General features: G+C 40.2%; 1 protein-coding gene across 1 annotated transcript in view; it reads right to left on the bottom strand.

Annotated features, from left to right (window-relative positions):
• Positions 1-20,233, bottom strand: part of LOC137985082 (short transient receptor potential channel 5-like) — a 21,451-nt gene extending 1,218 nt beyond the window's left edge. Inside the window, exons 1-8 of the mRNA XM_068832541.1 lie at positions 19,071-20,233; positions 17,500-17,908; positions 11,970-12,241; positions 10,804-11,006; positions 6,424-6,622; positions 4,991-5,167; positions 1,110-1,133; positions 1-168 (exon numbers count right to left, since the gene is read on the bottom strand). The exon at positions 1-168 is cut by the window's left edge and continues 1,218 nt beyond it. Coding sequence (XP_068688642.1) covers positions 1-168; positions 1,110-1,133; positions 4,991-5,167; positions 6,424-6,622; positions 10,804-11,006; positions 11,970-12,241; positions 17,500-17,908; positions 19,071-19,808 — 2,190 coding nt within the window. The 5' untranslated portion in view covers positions 19,809-20,233. The remainder of the gene's footprint in view (positions 169-1,109; positions 1,134-4,990; positions 5,168-6,423; positions 6,623-10,803; positions 11,007-11,969; positions 12,242-17,499; positions 17,909-19,070) is intronic.
• Positions 20,234-21,134: the final 901 nt, after the last annotated feature.

The raw sequence follows: 21,134 nt of genomic DNA, 5'->3' as shown, positions 1-21,134 counted from the left end.
TATGCCAGTTTTTCCACTTGCTAATTCCCTCTCGCTTTGTTTGCCTTTACTTTTCTCCAGCTTGACTTTATTGAAATTCTGCCTTGGGTCTTCTATTGGCTTCTGAGTTTTATTTTCCAGGTATTTCTCAACAAGATTCCTCATGGTCTGTATTCGGTCTTCGTACATCTTAAAAGAAATCAGTAGAGATATATCTTAGCCGTGTCAACAACCCTTGCGATGCTACCTATGTTGGGAAAAATGGCTTCTCCTTACCTCTCGACGATCTCCGCTGTAACGTTGCAAAACAAGAAGTGACAGTATTGAACGAAGAGAGGCGTTGGGCCGTACTCAAGACCTCGGGCACTGTTTTTCCCTATAAGGCCATACCCTTTTTTTTTTTTGTTTACCGTCGAATGCGTTTCCTGATATTGGGTCGGTCGGTCGGATTAAAAAAAAAAAAACCTAAAAAAAAATCATAAGCATTCTCGGAATCGGAGGCCTGGTACCCCGGCATCATAGCTGTGTAGCCAGGAAAACAACAAGACGTGAACCCAAAATCAATATGGCGGAAAAGTTGGCGGATGTTGTGGCAAAATTAAGACAGCGTGGGAAAAAGGGTCAACCACCGAAACTCCTGTGCGACATAAAAATGGCTTTAAAACGTCGTTAACTTTTTTTTTTTGGAAAATGCCCTACGCGAAACGGAGAAAAAAAAGGGGATGGCCTAAGAAACTCTCGGCCGATGAATAACATATGTCTATTATTATGATCAACGACGATCCTCCAATTAGATAGCTCGAAGGCAAAACAATGCAGCGGTGGCACGGTGATTGGTTCAAGCCCCTTTTAAGCAAATGCTCCACTGATCAGTGGAGGGTGGAATTTTGTCAATGACCACCTAAAGAAATCGTACCCATTTTCTACCAATAATGACAAGTTTGCATTAAAAAAGACTTTGCTTGTCGTATTGCAGAGGTGAAACAACAATCAGTATGAAAAACAAACGGAGCACTTATAATTACCGCAGTTGACGTTTAAAAATGCGATCATGAAGTTGTAACTTGTGGCGAATTTATGTTATCTCGAAAAAAAATGGCAAAAAGCTCAGCATCAGATCATTTACATACCTCCTTGTTCACCTGTTTGACCGCCTGTAAAGGTTAAAAAATTAGTTTAAGTAACAAGTTGTTTTCTGTTTAGCTGAGTAAATGATCAACTCATGTTAAAAGCCGGAAGAACAAAAAGATCGTGGTTACTGGTTTGGCACAAGAAAGTGGTTCAGTCGGTTAGCAGCTCCTGTCATCAGTTGTTGTTGTTGTTTTCTTTCTTTTGCTTGTTTGTTCTCGTTTTTTGAAAAAACGATCAGTTGCAGCCTTCTTTTGGTGATTTTGCTTCCTCAAAAAGTGCGTCATTAAATGAAAAGAAGTTTTCAGTTTGGCAGTTTGACAGCGTTCATTATCCTGGGGTCAGTTCAAAAAAAGAATTTACAATTGTAGAAACCGCATGTAAATTCCAGCTTGTAAATACAAGAATTCAAGAAAAAAATTTCAAACACTGGAATTTAATTTGCACGTATAGCACGAGTCTTACTACAAGTGTAAATTACAATTGTAGCCATACAATTGTAAATGACGCTGAGTGTGCTTGTTTACTACAAGTGCAAATTAGTTCTGTGCAAAATAATTTCCATTTTAAAGAATTACTCGATATCTTTATGTCATGTTGTCGAAATCACAAAAATTACCGTCAGCGCAGCTCGTGAAGGAAAACAAAACGATAGTTTTGAGCCAAATTAATGGCGTTGGAGCCAACGTTGACAGCATTAAAACTCTGCGAGATGTTATTTGGGCAAACATTCGCCGAAGTACCATTAAAAGAGTCAGTGAGTCCAAGAAGACTGGCGCAGGAGGAAGTGGACAACTCTTTGAGCTTGATGAAACTGTACTTGATATTCTTGGACGGGAGAGCGCTAGCTTGGAGCCCGTGAAGGTGGAAGACTCGGAAATTGTGTTTGAGAAGGAAGTAGTAGTCTGCACTACACACGGAAGCGAAGGTTGACGCATTCTTTTAGCCATTTTAGAATAGAACAATAATATTTATAAATTATGCCGTCCGCTATCTCCATCGCCAGAGTGCAAGGCAAAGAGCGGTGTCTGAGATTTGGAGACTGCAGACTAACCCTAAATCACAATTATTGAAAGCTAACCGTTTTAAAACAGGTTCTTAGACTTAAATACTGTTTATCTGTGATATCTGAAATGGATGCTTAGACTTAAATACTGTTTATCACTGCTATTTGTAGGCAGTCTGCACTCTGCACTCTGCACTCTGCAGTCTGCGGTCTGCAGACACCGGGTAAAGAGCGCCTATCGGGGCTCCCAAATAAAGATCTTGCTTGCAAGCTAATCATTTCGTAGACTCAGAACCTAACTTTTCCTTAGTGATCTGTTGTCAGCGTAAAAAGAAAGCTTGATTTTCATGATAAACGTATATTTTGTTCATTTAGATACACCAGGGGATGTATTCATCGAAACGTAGTAGCAGTAGTAGTAGTAGTAGTAGTAGTAGTAGTAGTAGTAGTAGTAGTAGTAGTAGTAGTAGTAGTAGTAGTAGTAGTAGTAGTAGTAGTAGTAGTAGACACATTGCAGTTGTCTTAGTTCTTACCCTATCTCTCGATCTGAGTGAGTAGTGGGCAGAGGCACTTGGAGATTCTAATCTACTAGCAACTAGCTTGTAAACCGGGCTAGGAGGCGACATGCATCACTAATGAAGGAAAGGTTAATGATATTGCTTCCCCGGTGAACATGCCCTCCAAACCGATCCCCAAACCAAAGGGGAGCAAGCTTCTGGCATCCTCGTCAGGTTTCAAAAAAAGTACGACTATACCGAGCAAGGGGAAAAAGATTTCAATCATTCCTACGGATAAGGAAAACGAAGCTACTGCTGGAGTGCACCAAAATATGCCTTGAAGTAAAGAAGCTAAAGAAGGATCTCGAGAGTCCAAACGATGTATAAGTCAATGCATATAAAAACTTTAAGTCTTGTGTAAGTTATATCAAGATGATGGAAGTCAATAAATCGTGTTCTTATTTGAGAGTTGTATCACTTAAAATATCATGCCGTTAATAAACATAAATAGTTTACAAAGGTTGGTGGATCTCATTGTTTAATTATCGGAGAAGGGTCTGGGGGAACAAAACTAAACGATAATCATTAACTGACTTGTTCGAAGGCCATCATCTTCTTGTGAATTCCATAACTTAAATTCTGTCAATTTTCTCATTTCATCTAGCGTATTAAGGGGTCGTCATAAGCATAAGACCATAAAATAATGTAGTCTTTGCACTTAATGATCTAGTAAACGGACAAATCTCGGTTTTCTGTATTCAGTGTCGTTTAGTCCATTTCCCATTGTGACATTGTCTCACTCAGATTCACAGAAAATACTGCAGTAGCTCCCGTCGCCTGCCCTCTTGCCCCTTCCCATGCTCTGCAAACTCATCGTCTTCAATGTACAGATCTTCGTTCTCCAGAAGATCATTTCCATAATCGTTTAATAATATGCAAAGGTTGTAAAGTATTGCTGCACACTGGATATGTTCAGCTGCTCTTGTTATACTTAGGACCCTTATGCCAGTTTACAGAATGTAAAATCTCTTCTTGATAACACCATTGGCTCTCTCTATGGTGCTTCTGGTTTTCTTGTGCGCCTCATTAAACCGGAGGCGAGCACCTTGCACATCCCCTCTGAAAGGAGGGATCAGCCAGCTGTTGCACGTGAAGGCGGAGTCACCTAAAATTACTGCTCCAGGGAACAGCATTTTCTTCAAATGCAGGCCACAGTGTACTCTCTTTAAGGACTCGCGAGTCGTGCCATCTCCCAGGACATCGGTTGCTACAGAAATAAATCGAGTAATCTGGCCCGCAAACCATGACAACATTGAGAGATTTGGAATGATGTCGATTCACGTATGCATCTTCATCACCAGCCGGGGGATTCACCAAGACATCGGTTCCATCTACGCAACCAGCAACACAAGGGAACCCAGCTATACCATGGAATTTTGATGCGATTCTCAGCGGCTGCTTTGGCCAACAAATAAGCTCTCGCCGTAGACTGAGTATTGCAGGTGTAACGCGGTCTATGACATTCCAGACCGTTGAAGTCGAAATTCCATGGCACGAATGCATTACGTGACAAAATGAGTTCGTACCAAGGAAGTGAAGGAAAACGAATAGTTGTTGTCGCGCCGTCAATGTCCTGTTTCGCCGTGTTCTGTGTTCTAATTGTGGACCCACTGCCTCTAACAGATGCTCAAATGTTTCGATAGAAAACCGGAACTTCAGTCTGAATTCGCGTGGATGTTGGACGTCAAGAGGCCGCCTTTGCTCAAAATTTCGCGGCTGTCGTCTAATTCTGTTTCGTAACAGTTCCTCTATCTCTTCTTCGCTCGAACACAATATGTTTTCCCCTCAATAAAGCGAGCGACAAGTTCCTTTCGAAGATTACAAGTGACTTTCCATTTGTAATTTCCTCTTGTAGTTTACAAGCGGGGAATGGAACAAAAACAAGTTGGACTCCTGTAAAAAGTTTTACTGAATTGGCATAATTTCAAAATTTACATGTGTAGCGCTTCACCTGTAATTACAAGTCGGAAACTTGTAACCTGGACTTGTAACGATTTTTATTGAACTCGTTTCCCGCTGCGCTTGTAAATACAATAGTCCGACTTGAGGATTACAATTGTAAATGTTTCATTGAATTGACCCCTGGATTCTTCCAAGCGAAAGATTAATCGGCGGAGCCAAACAAACGAGAGATGACGAGAGGAGATCGTTCGCTCGGACAAAACCGCCAGCTACGCAGGCTAAGGGTGTGGTTACGGCTACCAGCGAACACTCATTAGAGGCAATCACATGATTTCGAGTGCAATTTGGTAGAAATTAAATAAGTTCGAGTGAATTTTTCAACATTGACGTAATTTTCTTTGTGGAAAGAAACTCTTACCGGAGTGCAACATGATGAACACGTCGAGTTACTTTGCTTTAGCCACCCATAAAACTTAAATGCAAAGTATGGGACTCGGTAGAAAATATTCAGCGGAACGGGAATGGTGTTGCCTTTGTCGATCCACTCAAGCCACATCTGGGTTCTTGAAAACTTCCACTGAATATCCTCGTCCTCCTAAAAAGGGAGGTTGACAAAGCCGGCAAACGTCAACAATAGTATAGCATGGCATAGCGCGAGGAACAGTGCTTTAAGTTGTTTCACGTAATCTCGACAACAGTGTGTAAATATGCGTTTGATTAGCTATCAGCCTATTGTACGGACTTCTAATTTTTTAGCATTTTGTAGTATTTCATACTCATGTATTTTAACATAATATATTTTGTGTATCATTGTAAAATTTGTAAAGTATTATGCAATTCAGCCTCTTGGCTGCGAAGTAATAATTTCATTAAACTATCTATCTATCTCATCTATCTATCTAACACAGCACAGCATAGCATAGCATAGCATAGCATAGCATAGTGCTCATAGCATTGCCGCTCACCGAACCGTACCGTTTCGGAATTATGAAGCTGATTAAAAAAACACATACAGTATTCTCTCTTGGTGGTTAAAGGCCTACGTTCACCCTACAGGCATTGCGTACCGTGGAATATTTTTCATATATGATAATCCCGCCAAAGCTGATAAAATTCATCCAGTCAGATCGTAACCATAAGCAATGTGAATTTCCGCTTAACAAAAACAAACGGTTGAAACCCTATCGGTTGAAGGTGGGCCTTTAAGAACTCACTCGGCTGTTAGTGGTTACGGTGACTCGGGGATACTCGGAAAAAAACCCGAGTGCCCCTTTGCAGGAGTCGAACCTACGACAACTTTCCGATTACTAGGTGGATGCTCTACCCTTGAGCTACAGGGGATGATGGGAAAAATACGAGTGCTCCTTTGCAGGAGCCAAATCTAGTTCGGATGCTCTACTAAAGGAGACTCATGGAGACCAGGTCATTAAACTAGGATCAGATGGTCAACAATATCGTCCCGCTGTGCTTCTGGGACTGAAATTGTCGGAACGGTGCATTCTCGTTATTGAAATGAATCCCTGAGATGGAAACGCGGTAAATGAAATTAGGAGAGATAAAAGATCTTCCCTAAGTCGTTGAATGTCCAGAGGAGCTATGCATTAGTATAAGCGACTCGAAGTGTCCCTTGCTCTTCACCCATCTTTAACGTAACTAGCTCGTGCCTCGGAATACGAACAATCAATTATAATTAACGGAACAAAGTGTGCCAGCAGTGCTGCTCCTCAAGTAAGCATAAATAACTGCAGTTACCCTAATAGGACGTGTTGGATGTCAAAATTGGGCGTGCATCTAATTAGGGTCAAACCTGAACATAAGTGTGAAGTTGCGATGAACTCAACAGGTGCTTACCATAATTCTTTCGAAGGAGTTGTTCATCATTGCTACCAGCATGTTCAGCGCTACAATCACCATACAGACCACGTAGATCATGAAAAAAAATAGGGCGAACGTAGATGTGAGATGAAACGCATGGTCTTCCACTGGTATTTTTTCTTCGTCTACATTACCCAGCAGAAACCAAAACAATGCAATTAAAGTCTTTTCTCGACTGAAAAAGAAGAAAACAATAATGTTGGGAATGAGTTGAATGAATTATGCAGGATATCAAATTAAGTTGCAATTTTAAATGTCCAGAAATGTACAAAGCGAGATGCATTTTGGATAAATGCCACGAAGGCAACAAATTTGAAGTACAATTAGAGGAAACAATTCTGTACATGCAAGTATAGATGTTTAACTAAGAATCGTTGTCTACACCCCCAAAATGCAGAAAATTGACCAAAACTGACCATATTTGGTTCTTTATTTTTCCTGAACATGTATTTACATCCGAGAGAAATGTTATTTATTTCATAGCTACTGAGATTTATCCACGAAAATCATAGTGAATAAAATTCGTACTGATTCCAAATGTAGCCAAGCAGGAACACGAACGTCGTTCGTCCAATCAGCAACGCGAACGACGAAATTTCACTAGTGATGAATGAACGTATCGACTGGAACGTCATCCGACAGCCGTTGCACAAAAGGCGCACGCTTTGAAAAATGGCTTAGGGAAGGTTTGCTTCTGTTTGCTCACTTCAGGAATTTATTTTAGAACAAGAAAACAGAAATGCCGCTCAAAAAAACCGAACGAGATGTACGATTGCTTAAACGACTTTTGAAAACGAAGGACGAAGAAAGGAAATTTTAAATGGATACTGAATACATCAACCAATTTTTATCATCTCCGTCCGCACTAAAGACGGCAATGAATACGAGCCGACTTTCCTTCGAAGTTTAGTGGCTAGCTTGGAACGACAACTGAAGAAAAAGGGCTATTCCACAAGCATAACAAACGACCTGGTATTTGAGAAAACCAGAGAGGTTCCTTAGTCCAAACAAAAACAGCTAAAGAAGCAAGGAAATAAACCCACATCACCGGTAGCTTTGAGAAGCGGCGAACTAAAAACACTGTTCACTTTGGACTACTTTGGAATACCTGAAACACAGTAAGTGTTGTAAATTTTATTGAATAAATTGTGGATTGGACTATTTTAAACCACCGTTTATTGCTTTCATCGCCCCACTCCATTTGTGCGAAATAAATTTTTCTTTCAAACACTACCACGAAAAAAAACCTCAGTACCTATGAAATAAACACATTACAGCATGGAAAATGCTTTGTACGATTTTCATTCACTCGTTTCGTATCAGAAAACTCAATTGTTCGCTGCGCTCACTCGTTCGTTTTCTGATACTACTCTCAACTGGAGGAGAAGATAACGAGCTTTGCAGATTAAATTGTGACCCTTTAAAAACTGGCATAAAATGTGCATAAACTATCATCAACTAAGACTTTGAGACACGTTAGAGTTACAAAGAAACTTTTAAGGAGACCCTCCCAGCGGGGTCCTTGTTTCCTTGCTCCCTTGTACTTTTGTTCCCTTGTTCCCTAAATTACTTCCAAACTTGTTTTCAGCTTTTCTTTATCCCTAAAATGGTTCGTACTCCCTTGTTCCCTAAGATATTTTGTATTTGTTTTCCTGTTCCCCAGTTCAAGTTAGTGATGTTCCCTTGTTCCCCATTGGCACAGAGAGGGCCTCTTTAAGGTTTAATGCGCCCGTGGGAAACTTGGGAGCTTACGTAAGGCGACGACGACGGCTACGAGAACCCCATAAAACAATAGGTTTAATGAACAAAAACAAAGGATCTTGCATTTTGGTACATTTCTTTGCCGTCCTCGTCGTGACAACGAAGTGGATTGACCAAAGTTGTGTAGAGGACGTCATCCTTGCGTAAGCTCCCTATTAGTTACTCGGCGCCAGGCGAAAGAATAACTGCATAATCAGGGAGAGTCCTTCGTAACACCGGACGGGTGCTTTACTCATTGAGTTACTAGATGAAATGAATCATATATGAACTGCAGATATGAAATCAAGTGAAGCTATGATCTTCGCAGTTATGAGCGCAATTTTTGCAATTGCGTAGAGAAGCCTGAAAAATTCAGGACTTCAACGGTGTTTGAACCCGTGACCTCGCGATTCCGATGCGACGCTCTAACCAACTGAGCTATGAAGCCACTGACGTTGGGTTCTAATGGTCCCGTGAGGAATGAATCAATGATGAAATGGCTCAGTTGGTTAGAGCGTCGCACCGGAATCGCGAGGTCACGGGTTCAAACCCCGTTGAACTCCTGAATTTTTCAGGCTTCTCTACGCAATTGTAAAAATTGCGTTCATAACTGCGAAGATCATAGCTTCACTTGAGAACAACTTGGGAGCTTGGTCGTCCAACTACGTCCTGAATAAATAATGTGTCGCGCTGGTCTGCGGGCGAGTTCTACAAAGTCATGTGCCTACGAATTTACAAATGCAAATATTGTATAGAGCGGTTTTTAATTGAGTGTCGAAAGTAAATGTGTTTATGTTCGGAATTTGCATTTATGGCCGCAGTTTGATCCTCTAGTGATTTTACGCCACATCTCGGTATTTAAGCCTTGTCGCCTCTCGCGTTAGTCACTCGACACAGTCAGTTTTACCGCTCGCACCTTGCCGAGCTTAATTTTTCCTAGTATGCTGTTTACGTTTAGTCTCGTAGTTTACAGTGATGTAATTCGTTTTTTCTCCGCCACTACTATATTTCTTGTATGTTAGCTTTTTCTCGTCCCCAATAAACACGTGTTGTTGCCTTTTCTGCTGATTAGAACTTAAACGTTTTCTCTGCGGCGGAACGCAGTGACATAGCAGAGAATTAGCGAATTGCTTTGGTTTTGCATTACTTCGCTCAGTGATTGGTTCAAAGTTCTCGTGCCTCTGAGTGACTTTTTCAACCAATCAGAAGTGAAACCAAAACCAATCGTGGCTCTTGAGTGCACATTTTCCCGCGCTTTGTGTCGGCTGCGTGTAATTACTTCGAGTTTTGATTGGTTCACTAGACTGTCTACCTCCTTTTTGATTGGCTAAAGTAATTACTTGGTTTCGGTTTTACGACACTCGACTGAAACTCGCTCTAATTCTGTACATAATTATTGTAATTTTTAATATACATAGTTATGGTTTTGTCTCAATGAACAACGTGAACTTCGTGTGTACAAAAATGATTATGTTGTTGTTGTTGTTGTTGTTGTTGTTGTTGTGTTTCACGCAGCTAAAAGCCGTGACGCCGGCTTCAGGGCTGTTTGAAATACAACTTGCAACCCCCTTTTGGAAATTCATGCGTAAGTGACTGTTTGATTTTTTACATCTATGGTTTCGAATAATTCAATAGCTATAGCAAAACCAACGCTTTTGCTTAAGTGAATCGAATTGTTTTGTAATCGGTCGATACAACAATAAGCAGTTATTAACTAGCCTCAAGGAAAAGTCAACATTGAGTTTTGTTTCCCCGAGGTAGGTACACATTATTTAACGTCGGAAGTTCCTTTACCTTCTAGAAGGTATTCTCCTAGGTAGCCGACAGTGCGCTCCTTTTACCCCTCTTTCCGTCAGTGCTCCGTTTTAAGGGTATTTAAAGCTACCTAAAGCTACACAGAATGCAAAAAGGTGTCGAAGCAACGATGTGAGATCCCTAGGGATTGAACTCGGGACCTCTTGCACAGAAGGCCGCGCATTAACCAACTGCGCAATCCTTACTCCTTGAGAGGGATCTCCTGATCCAATGATAGTCCAATGTCCACTGATGGTCCAATGATTATCCAATGTTTTTCGTGGAACATTGAGGTCGAGAGGAAACAAAACTCACTGTTACCCGTGGGACCAGTCATTCATTAAGTGTTTTGTTATACTCCACAACTGAAAATGAACCGAACTAAATTATACGACTATAATCCTTACAAGTTTATTGTAAGTCAGATATCTCAAATACAAATGAGTAACAATTACTTTCAACTTTTGTCTCGTATCAGTTGCCGTATTTCTTTCTCACTTCGTACTTGAAAGCGTTTTGTCGTGGCCATGACTTTAAAAAAACTTGAAAATGACTCAGATTTCCGAATTTCATTGAAGGTCGCGGTGGACGCGCTCAAAAATTGGCCGCGCTTTCAAGACGCATGTCCTGATCACGTTCACATCCAAGGTTCAAGCTGTTGTTTCCCTAGGGAGTTAGTGAGTTCTGTTCGCCCTGGGAAGTTGTACAGATTTGGGGCGCGTCGCGTGATACGTTCTCGTCCAATAGAAAACTACATTTCAGTTGTTCTATAACAATAAATAAATGAATGAAAACTAGCTACCAATTCAGTATTGTACATACTTGGCGTATGGATGATATGATTCAGCGCTTCTGGTGCTATTTGGATGGTGGAGCGCCCGCTGAGAGGAAACATAGTAGGAGTACAATCTGACCACTCCAGTGGCAAATGCGATGTACAACAAGAGAAAGATGAACAGAAAACGAAGTACATCTTTGAGCATCTTGTACAGTGACAACTGCAATGGACCCATTGTTGAATGCACCTGGGAAATATATATGTGATAATTTTTTCTTGATGCAGTTGTCATTACTGGGCAACCGTCAGGGACACGGTATTTATGGTGAAATACTAGGATTTTTCCTTTTACTAAAATGTCATGATTTCACCCCGTCCACTGAAGAATTATTTTTTACCTTTCAAATGCGAGGATATAGGTGTCGTTATGGTAATTAGCACGATTCGCCAATAAAAAGCGACCTTCCCCTTCATTTTAAGATAATTTTTTGTTGCAATAAAATATAATTGTTCTGTATTACATTTATTTATGTCTCAATTTGACATTGTAATGATTTTTTCATATGTTGTTTCATGTCATACATGAACATGCGTGTTTGAGCGGTTGGTGACCACGTTTTCGCCATTTCGAAAATGAATAAAACAAGTTATGTTTTTAATCAGTAGTCGAAGAGAAAATTCCTATCCTCGCCCGACCATGTAATATCCCAGGAGCGAATTAGGTAGGAGTGTTGTTATGGCATGAGTTGGCTTCCCAGCACAGTCGCAAATGAGTTAGCCTTTCTCAAAGTCGTTCGCTTGGTTTTCTGGTCTGGTGTGGTAGGATGATCGCGCTCCGCGCTCTCTGTCGCGCTCAAAAGCTCGACTTGTGAGCAAGTCTACAAATGAGTCCATTTTTAGAATACCCGTTCCCGCGAAAATCAGGTGTCATGTCCCTGAAAAAAAAAGATGCAAGAAGCAGTCACGCGTGACATGGCTTCTTCTGATTGGTTAAAATTGGCGGTCTTTGTTTGTTAGGTGCGCAATGTTTATAAAAGATAAATCCATTTGCTACTGTGCAGGGCCAAGAAGATCAAGACTCTTATCTGATTCACTCTTGATCGAACCCAGGTCACAATGTTGGAAGCTAGTGATTTCCCCATAGCGCCATCTCTGCTCCCTAGCGAATTAATGAAAGTTAGCAAGTCTTTTATTTCTCCTTGAACCTCACCTGAAAAACATGCGTCAAGTGAAAGTAAGCCACTACAGAAGCACCAGCATAGAATACATCAGCGATAATGAAAACATTTTCCTGAGGTTCCCATTTCAACCCAAATCTGACCAAGGAGAAAATCCATATCCCGTAAGACGTCCAAAACATCAAGACGATCAATACATCCACCCAATTCCACCACTTTGATAAGTAAATGCAAAATCCTTGTCTGAACGCCTCCAGGAATTCCTGAAGGCTAAGGCAAACGATAAAGGAGAGTACAACCCAGTCTGTTCAGATAAAAAAAAAAAACAGATACCGTCAATGCTCCGGGAAGGAAGGGAGGGGGGGGGGGGGGTTATTTATTTCAAGCACGTTTGAGAGGGAGGTAGTGGGGTCTGTGGGGTCTTAATAGAGAGGGGGAGGCTCATTTGAGAGGGGGGGGCTGATTTAAATTAGCGAAACGCATTTTTTTAAATTTTTAATTTGACTAAAATTATCCCTAACTAACTAACTAACCTAAAATACTATTAACTACATACTAAAAGCTGCTTTACAAGGATACCGTGTTAAATCCATTCAAATCTGTGGAGACGTAGATTAAATTTAAAGTGACGTAAAGATGTTGCTGCACAGAGGTCACTGGATAGGCTATTCCACAACCCGGCTCCGCTGTAAGAGAAACTCTTCTTTAAATAATTGGTGCGGGGCTGTGGAAGAGCCAATTTATTTTCAGTATTCCTTTTTGTTCTTGCCAAAAGAACGGTATGATTTAAGTAAGAAAATACGAAGACGATACGATGTTACGTCGTTTCGAAAAACAAATCTAGAATTCAGATATTCAGGGGCCATCCCATTTAAAGATTTGTACATCATAACAGCAGCTGATTCCAATCTTTGGTATTTGAGTCTACGCCAACCCAGTGACCGGAACAATTTCGTCGATGTTAGAGTCATAATTGGCACACATTAAAATACGGGCTGTATGATTTTGGAGCTTCTGAAGCTTTTCAGAGAGACCACTGTCACAGTTGCCCCAAACAACACTACAGTAATTAAAATGTGGCTGAACTAGGCTGTCATATACATTTATTAATATATTAATAGGTAAAAGATGTCGTATTGATTTCGCTTAATTGCGTCCAAAGCAGAAGCAATCTTTTTACAAATGTTCTGTATATGACATTTTGGTCGATGTGCACACCAAGAGATTTCGTTAGATGACACCTGCTTCACTGGATGGTCATTTATACTGAAAGAAGGAATTTCAGGAAATGTGGATAACTTCTGTCTCGATCCAACTAACATGAACTCAGTTTCTGTTAAATTCAAGGTCAGTTTATTGGCTGATATCCATGTGTACACCCTGTTTAAGTCATAGTTAAGACAGACATCAATATGTTTTAAATCTGGGCTTGCGAAGGTGAGGCTGGTGTCATCTGCATACATTCTAGGTTGCGAAAAATACAGACAATTTGGCAGGTCATTAATATAGACATTGTAATAGAAAAAGTAAAGGTCCTAAAATTATTCCCTGGGGACACCAGGACGTCAGTGGCTTTATAGTTCAGTTGGTTAGAGCGACGCACCGGTATCGCGAGGTTACGGGTTCAAACCCCGTTGACGTCCTGAATTTTTCAGGCTTCTCTACGCAATTGCAAAAATTGCGTTCATAGCTGCGAGGATCATAGCTTCACTTGAGTTTTCAGTAAGACAGTGGTATAACTGGTCATACACTACCCGTTCAAATATTTTAGCCACGACTGGGATTACTGATATTGGTCGATAGTTAGAGGGATCAATGCGTTTTCCAGAAGTTTAATAATATGGAGTAACCCTAGCGGACTTTTCCACTCATCAAGAAAAATACCAGTTAACAGGGATTGCTGAAATATATGTGAGAGACTCTGCAATTAAATCAGGGCACTCCCGTAACAACTTAGCTGAAATGTTATCTAGTCCTGTAGCCTTCGACTTACAAAGTTTTGAGAGCAAAGAAAAAATATCGGTGCCGATGTTGTTTCCTCAAAGACGAACTCCTTGTCAGATGCACAAAGAAATTCTTCATAGGTGGTCTCAATATTCTCAACATTTCGGCTAAGGTTAGGTCCAATTTCAGTAAAGAAAGTATTTAATAATTCAACAACGTACTGACCCTTTGATGTTTGTCCTTGGTATTGTATTTCATTTATGACAGTTTTATTTTATTTACGAGATGTTAGTTCGTTGACCGTTTTCCAGGTTTTACGTTGATCTTTGTCACAACTATTGAAAGCAATTTTATAGTAGGCCTTTTTAGCGGACTTAATTTCCTGAATTACTTGATTTTTCGTTTTTCAAAACTGGTTCCATGTGGAGGGGTCTCTGGTTTAAATAGTTTTCCTCTTAAGCCGGTGTCTGAAGTTCATCCGCTTTTTTAATACGGTAGTAATCGAAGGAGACTTGGAAGGCCGCGTGCGTTTAGTTTTCAATGGGGCATGTCTATCTCAAACACTTACAAATAGATCGTTCCATTTTTCCACATATCATTGGGGTAGTAAAATTCCTTAATATCATCCCACGGTTGTGTCAAAATATCGTTTAGAAAATTAGTAGAGTTTAAGTCTTTAAATTGCCTATAATTACTTAAGTTGATTCCTTTTGAACGAATGGGAATTGAATTTTATGGCATGCATAGACTAAGCTGTGATCGCTTATCCCAACTTGAGACACCCGAGAGCAGAAAAGATTGTCTTGATGACTAGTGAAAATAAGATCATTTAAGGTGCTTGATGAAGGTGTGATTCGAGTTGGCTCATCAATAGACCTTTTTACCGATATGGCGGCCATTTTGATTTCTATTGTTTCGAAAGACATTATGGAATTCTCAGGGGACAAATTAATGTGTATTTGCCCTCCTTGGCATCCGATAATAGCTATTCGAAACAATAGAAATCAAAATGGCCGCCGTATCGGTCTATTAATTTTTTCAAACCATACATTTCGGTAATGCTCAAGAGGGCCCTTGTATGAATAATATCACTAGATAGTAAATTACGATTCATGTCACCTAGAAGATAATGTTCAACGCGTTCAGAATCTAGTCTTCCTAACTGTGTCAAGATGCGGAAAAAGATCGATATCAGAAGGTGAGTTTGGCGGTCTGTACCAAAAAGTGACCACAGAAGGTTTTGATAAAGGCTTACGAATTCCAATGGATAAGATTTCCAGAAGCTGATCATCCAAATCCTCGCGGACAACCGTCGTAATTTATGTCCGAATGAATATAAAAGCAAACACCTCAACCAAATCTACTATTAACAGTCCTGTCACAACGGATCACATCATAGCCCTCAACTCTCTAAACTTTGTCTAGGTCAGAAAGACTACCATGTAGTCTTGTCTCATTGATAGCCAGCAAATCAATCCAATTACAGTTTAAAAAATAAGAAGTTCATCTAAATGTTTCAATAGACTTATAATATTTAAGCTAGCCATTTAAACCCCACGGCCCTAAGGAATTATAGAGTCTGGATTGCACCGGGAACTAGGTGGGGTTAAAATGAAATCGGAAGTCGCCCCCTCAGATAGTGAATTAGAATTAAATCAATGGACGATATGATTAACTAAATTACTTGCTAAAATAGGCGATGCCTTACCGGTAGCAAAACAAAAAAGGAAGAGAAAAACAGACTAGAGTTAAGATTCCTTACTTCGTGTTTTGGACCAGGGTAATGACTGTCTAATATGGAGATTTGAGTGATATTATACACTTTGTAGTACAGGTTATTTGCAACATATTTTTATTCACTTGCGGGAACCAAATCACGTCTTCCAATAAATGAATAAACTATACCAGATAAGTCCAAATAAAGTGTTACCGTCGTGATTAATATAGTCTATCATTAATTAATTTGGTTATGAAGAATAAGTGGGGGAGGGTGGGGAAAGGGCTTAAAAGAGAGCGGGTATAATAACTTTCTTCCCCTGAAAAGGGGAGGAGGGGTTGGGGGGGGGGGGGGGGGGCTCATTTGTAATCATTGGTAATGGTGACACATTTATATACCGCACACATCGCATACAGTGTCATGGCGGTTTACAATCCTTTTTCTGGGGTGAGATCCGACTTTAGCCTATAAAGGCGCCTCTAGCAGCCGCAACAAGTCTATATGTCATCTTACCTACCTACCCTACCCACGGGAGAACAAACCACAATACCTGGGATCTCCCCACTACTCTTCACGAACAGTGCGTGGGTTCTTGAATGTCCCACGGTGTTGAATGATAGTGTTGTCAAAATGGCCTACGGTTTACAGTCTTTCTCCGAGAAGACTTGAAAGTCTAACCATTTGAAGGTGAAATTGCTTAAGGCAGCACTTTCTCCTCAAATATTATAAAGACCCTGAGTGTTGGTCCGCCTAGGATTTGAACTCGCGATCTCCCGCACCAAAGATCGTTCACGTTGTCGGTAAAAGTGCTCGCTCGGAAAACATATCAGTAAAATAGCTGCGATGTTAAATTTGAGAGACGTAAAAAAAAAAACAAAACAAAGAAACTAGGAAGGCAAATAATTGACAAAGCACTTCTAACACTCCTAAGCCACTTATGTCTAAAAATGCAAGTTATTTAGATTCTCGCCTAATTTTCACTCCTACACGAAGGGTCCCTTAAATCTAAGCACTTGCTACCTATTTCCAACAATAAAGTAAGAGGAAAGGTTAGCGTTATTTTTAGCTTAGGGTAAATGCAGCTGTTTATTCTCACTTTAGGGTTGGGGACACTTTGTGACGTTTCTTGTCTGTATTCAGAGACACGAGTGATGCTGAAGTCGGACAGAAGAGCAAGGGGACACTTCGTGACGCTTATTGGAAGACACAGGAAGTGAAGTCCCTGTGGTGAAAATTGCGCCGAAGACCTAAGCCGATTCCTCTTGACAAGAATTTGATTGTTTGGAAATCACAAAACCCGAATTTAATAATTGTTCTATTATACATTGCTTTTTGAAAAACTGTGAGTGTTTCAAGAAAATAATAAGAAAATAGACCGGTGCGTTCCTTGGTGTTTTTTGTCTGCATCGGGCGCGCACCTTACAGATTACGGCAACGTCAACGAAAACGTCACTTCAAAATATAACTTCGCGCCATCTTAAGTATTTCGCGATTATTCCATCTTATTCATGTTGTACAAAGCGAGCAAACTATCTCATTTTTAAAGTAAAGATAGAAATGGATGGTTCATTGCTGTATGCTCGCGTTGTCGTCAAAACTTAACTTTTATTAGTTTGGTGTTTTCACGCTATTGTTTTATGGAGTACGGCCAAGAAATGTACTGAAATGCTGGCCGCGGAACGTGCATAACGATTATTTTACTTTTTTGTTTTTATAGCCAATAAAATTGCGTTGTCGTTGTGGTAGCGGTCGTGGTTGCTTAATTTAAAACCCTATTATCAACCTATCATGGATAACAATTATTCCCTAAGTTCTAAACCAACGAGAAGAAAGATAATGATTGTCATCTATAATAAAAGGAAACAATGAAGCTGGAAGTGGAAATAACCCCACTAGCTTACCTTTCCAGTCCAGAAAATCTGTTATCTTTGTCCCAAACGCCTCCCCAAACGAGTTTAAGAAAATAAAAGAGAGAAAAAGCAAGTAACTGAGGTTGTGGTTGACAAACTTGTAGTAAGGGTGTTCGTATCTCTGTCTGAAACTTGCACCAACTGTAACCACGTAACCGTAACCACGGGGTCCGGCACCGCAACCACAGCACAGGTGATTTGCCAGGCACCCACAAGAACAGTCACATCTACATCTTCTTATCAATCGCAAAGGGATGTAAATCCAGGCAGAAAAGGCCACAAATATCAGTTGTAGAAGGGACCATAGCAGTATGACCAGAAGGGTTTTGTTCTGCCAGTGAGGCCACTTGTAGTAAATGATCTCATTCAGGATATTCTGACATTTGGGGCTTGTCACAAACTGCGAGTGAGTAGATATATAGCAACATCGTTACACAACCCTGAACTTTCAGTTGAGTTGATTGGAAATTAGAATTTTATTTCATTTCGAAAATATCGGACTTATTTTTTACCACCATTGCTTATAATCTCGCAATCTGATTGGCCAATTTCCCGTTGTCGATAAGAGTCAAGACAACGTTGCTCGCGTTATGTCGCGTCAACTTGTCACGAAATGTAATAGCCAATCAGGAACCCTCATTTGGGAAATAAACCAATGATATTTCGAAAAAGTTATAGACAACGCTCCCTCTTTCTTTGTGTCATGATTTTGGTCACGCTGTGAAATAAACACTTTCTTTGGCGTTGAAATTTGTTTTTTTGACCATTGTGATGACGATTTCAGACAACGCTGAACCACTTTCGATTTGTTAAATCGAACTTTGATATAAGAAAATGGATTAAAACTCTCGAGCAGACATGTAGTTTTTTTTGTTCATGCTGTTGCGGCTGTTACTAGAAATATGTGTTTGTAATTATTTTTTAACCAAGGGAAAAGGAATGACCTTTTTCTTTTTTTGCATATTAATATATAATCCGCGGCTCCACAATTTCATTTGAATCATTCCAGTGTTACAATATCCCAAAAGCTGGCATGCCGTTTCGTTTTTTTCGGTCCGTAATTTCGAAAGGTCACAAGTAATTTGAAACATCACTCGTTTGAGGAGGGTAAATATAGACCTGACCATTCAAGCGGCAAAAATAAAATTGAAGCAGCGTTATGACATGCTGCTAGTTGTTCATGCTGTCTGGTTGGCTTTCAACAATGGCTTCCATAGTAATAGAGAAATCGGATGAAATTATTTGGAAAACTGTTTCGTTACAGTCGTTAAACAATGTCTGAGCTCTGTTTAAGAATCACGTTAAGCACCTACCTCCTGCGATTAAATTGTGTCACGATTTATAATGAGCTATTGATCTTAAATTTCTTGGAAAAAGGCTCGAATTTTTTTTATTCAAGTATTTAGACAAAGAATACGTTTACAAAGAAAATAAATAACCAAACCTTGAGTTCATTCACCACCCTTAAATTTCTTTATAACGACTCAGTGAAAAAGGATCGAAAATTTGTATTCACAGAATTACCCAAAGGATTTTTTACATTGCAAATTAAGTAACCAAACCTTTTTCCTTTTCTTGTCCGCCGCAAACTTCAGAAGACTGACACTGTCGATGTACTTATCGAGACTGCCATTTAATAAACATCCAGATCCCTTCAGATCCATCATTTTGTGCCCTTGCTCCGAGTTACATTCCTCGATAACATCGGCAGCGAAATCTTCAAGTCTCTCAGCTTTTTTCCTGTATTCATCTTTGCTGAGGCGATGTTCGTAGATGGGAATATGCTCCAAAAGATATGCGTATCGTAAAGCGGTTTTCAAGACGTCTTCCTTTTCGTCTGGTGTGCATGAAGTCGAAGTGTCTGATGGTTGCAACCTTCTGTCAGGATCGGTTCTGTACCACCAATCCAAGCAAATATACTGAGGATCAGAGAATATTTCAATCCATGTTTTTTCCACTTCAAGGTCGGATTCCGTGAGCCTTTCTTCATCTTCGTGGTCTCCAAGTTCTCTTTTAACCTGCCTCCACAAGTATTTTAAGGAGCTACTTTCCTTCAGAAGCTCGAGATCAGCAATAAAGTTACACAACCTTAGATTTTCTAGAGTCGGAACTTGTATGCCCTTAGTTTTAACTTCATTTATCAGCGCCAGAACTTTCTTACCATCTCTCTCTTGAAGGGCTTCCAAAAGCTCCTGTCTGTGCTGAGTCATACCTGCACTGGCGTTTGTTCTTGCTTCAGTTTCGTTTTCTCCCCGTTCGGAGACGGTTCTCCCACACATCTTTCCTCTAGTAGCATCCATCTCCCGTTGAGGTGTAAACAACACATGGAAGAATTGAAACAACGCGTTGCTCGAGATTCGTCTACATTCGCATTTGTCCCGGTTTCACCGGCAGTCGTTTCCTCCTGTTTTATAAGCGGTGGAGCTTTCCCCTTGAGAGTGCAATCAACTCGAAGTTATGAATATATATCGGCTTCCAAAGACAATCCAGAAACCGAAACACCGGAAGAAATTCAATTTCTATGGAAATGGAAACTAATGGAAATTTTATACTTTCCATAAATAGAATATGGCTATAGTTTTAAAAGCAATCAGTCACACCCATTAATTGACTGATGTAACGACATACCAATGTGGTTTACGGGGCCCCTTTACCGCTCCTTAAGAAGGATTACCTGTCTTACAGTTCAAGACACATCGCTTGGGGGAACCGGCGTTATCAGAGAACAAGAACGTCGACGACATCTTCGAGAACGTCATCTTTAAAAATGTTTTCTTGGGTATTGTTTTTTTAATAGGGCCATCGTATGAAGAACAAGGCATATCCATTTAATAATTTACAATAGTGACCTGGTATTCTAGAGTTTGGCGCTCCTCTTAATTAGCTTTTATTGAAATCTATACTGGCAAAAACTAGCGATAAAAGCGTCCGACGTTTCGGCGACATCTTGGCGCCATTGTCAAGGGAAATTAAATTAAATATGCGATCTCAAGAGTAACTAAGAGTCCAGAGTCATTAAATTTGCATGAGTTACACATGCAAATTTAATGACTCTGGACTCTTAGTTACTCTTGAGATCGCATATTTAATTTCGTTTCCCTTGACAATGGCGCCAAGATGTCGCCGAAACGTCGGACGCTTTTATCGCTAGTTTTTGCCAGTATATGTTTGTCTAAATCATTGTTCATTTATTGAAATCATTTCGCAATTGCTCCATGCAAGTTGTTCGCACTGTAAGTCGGTACCTCCAACTGGCATGCAAAATGACATAGAAGAGCGGCGAAAAAATTGAAAACTACTGTGACGTGCTCGCGACCTCCACACTCACTGAACCCAAACTTTGATCATTTAACGTCGGTCAAAGGGAGAGAAAAGTATAGAAATTAACCAAAATGTGAAAGAAACGAGCAAAGTGTGAAAAGCTATCGTTTTCACTCTGAAAAAGTTTCCTGCAGTTGCTGTTCACGTCGAATAATTTAGATCCAGAATTAGTTTTACGCTTCAGGCCAATTTCTCACGCATGACTGACAAGAACGACTTCCTTGCTCATAACCCCATTGATAAATGTAAATCCAATCAATAGACAGTTACAGTTGTAGCTAAGTTACCTGGCCTAAGAATGGAAG

This window comes from Montipora foliosa, chromosome 2, assembly GCF_036669935.1.
Source record: "Montipora foliosa isolate CH-2021 chromosome 2, ASM3666993v2, whole genome shotgun sequence".
NCBI classification, from domain to species: Eukaryota; Metazoa; Cnidaria; class Anthozoa; order Scleractinia; family Acroporidae; genus Montipora; species Montipora foliosa.
This window is presented reverse-complemented; position numbering and strand designations above follow the sequence as displayed.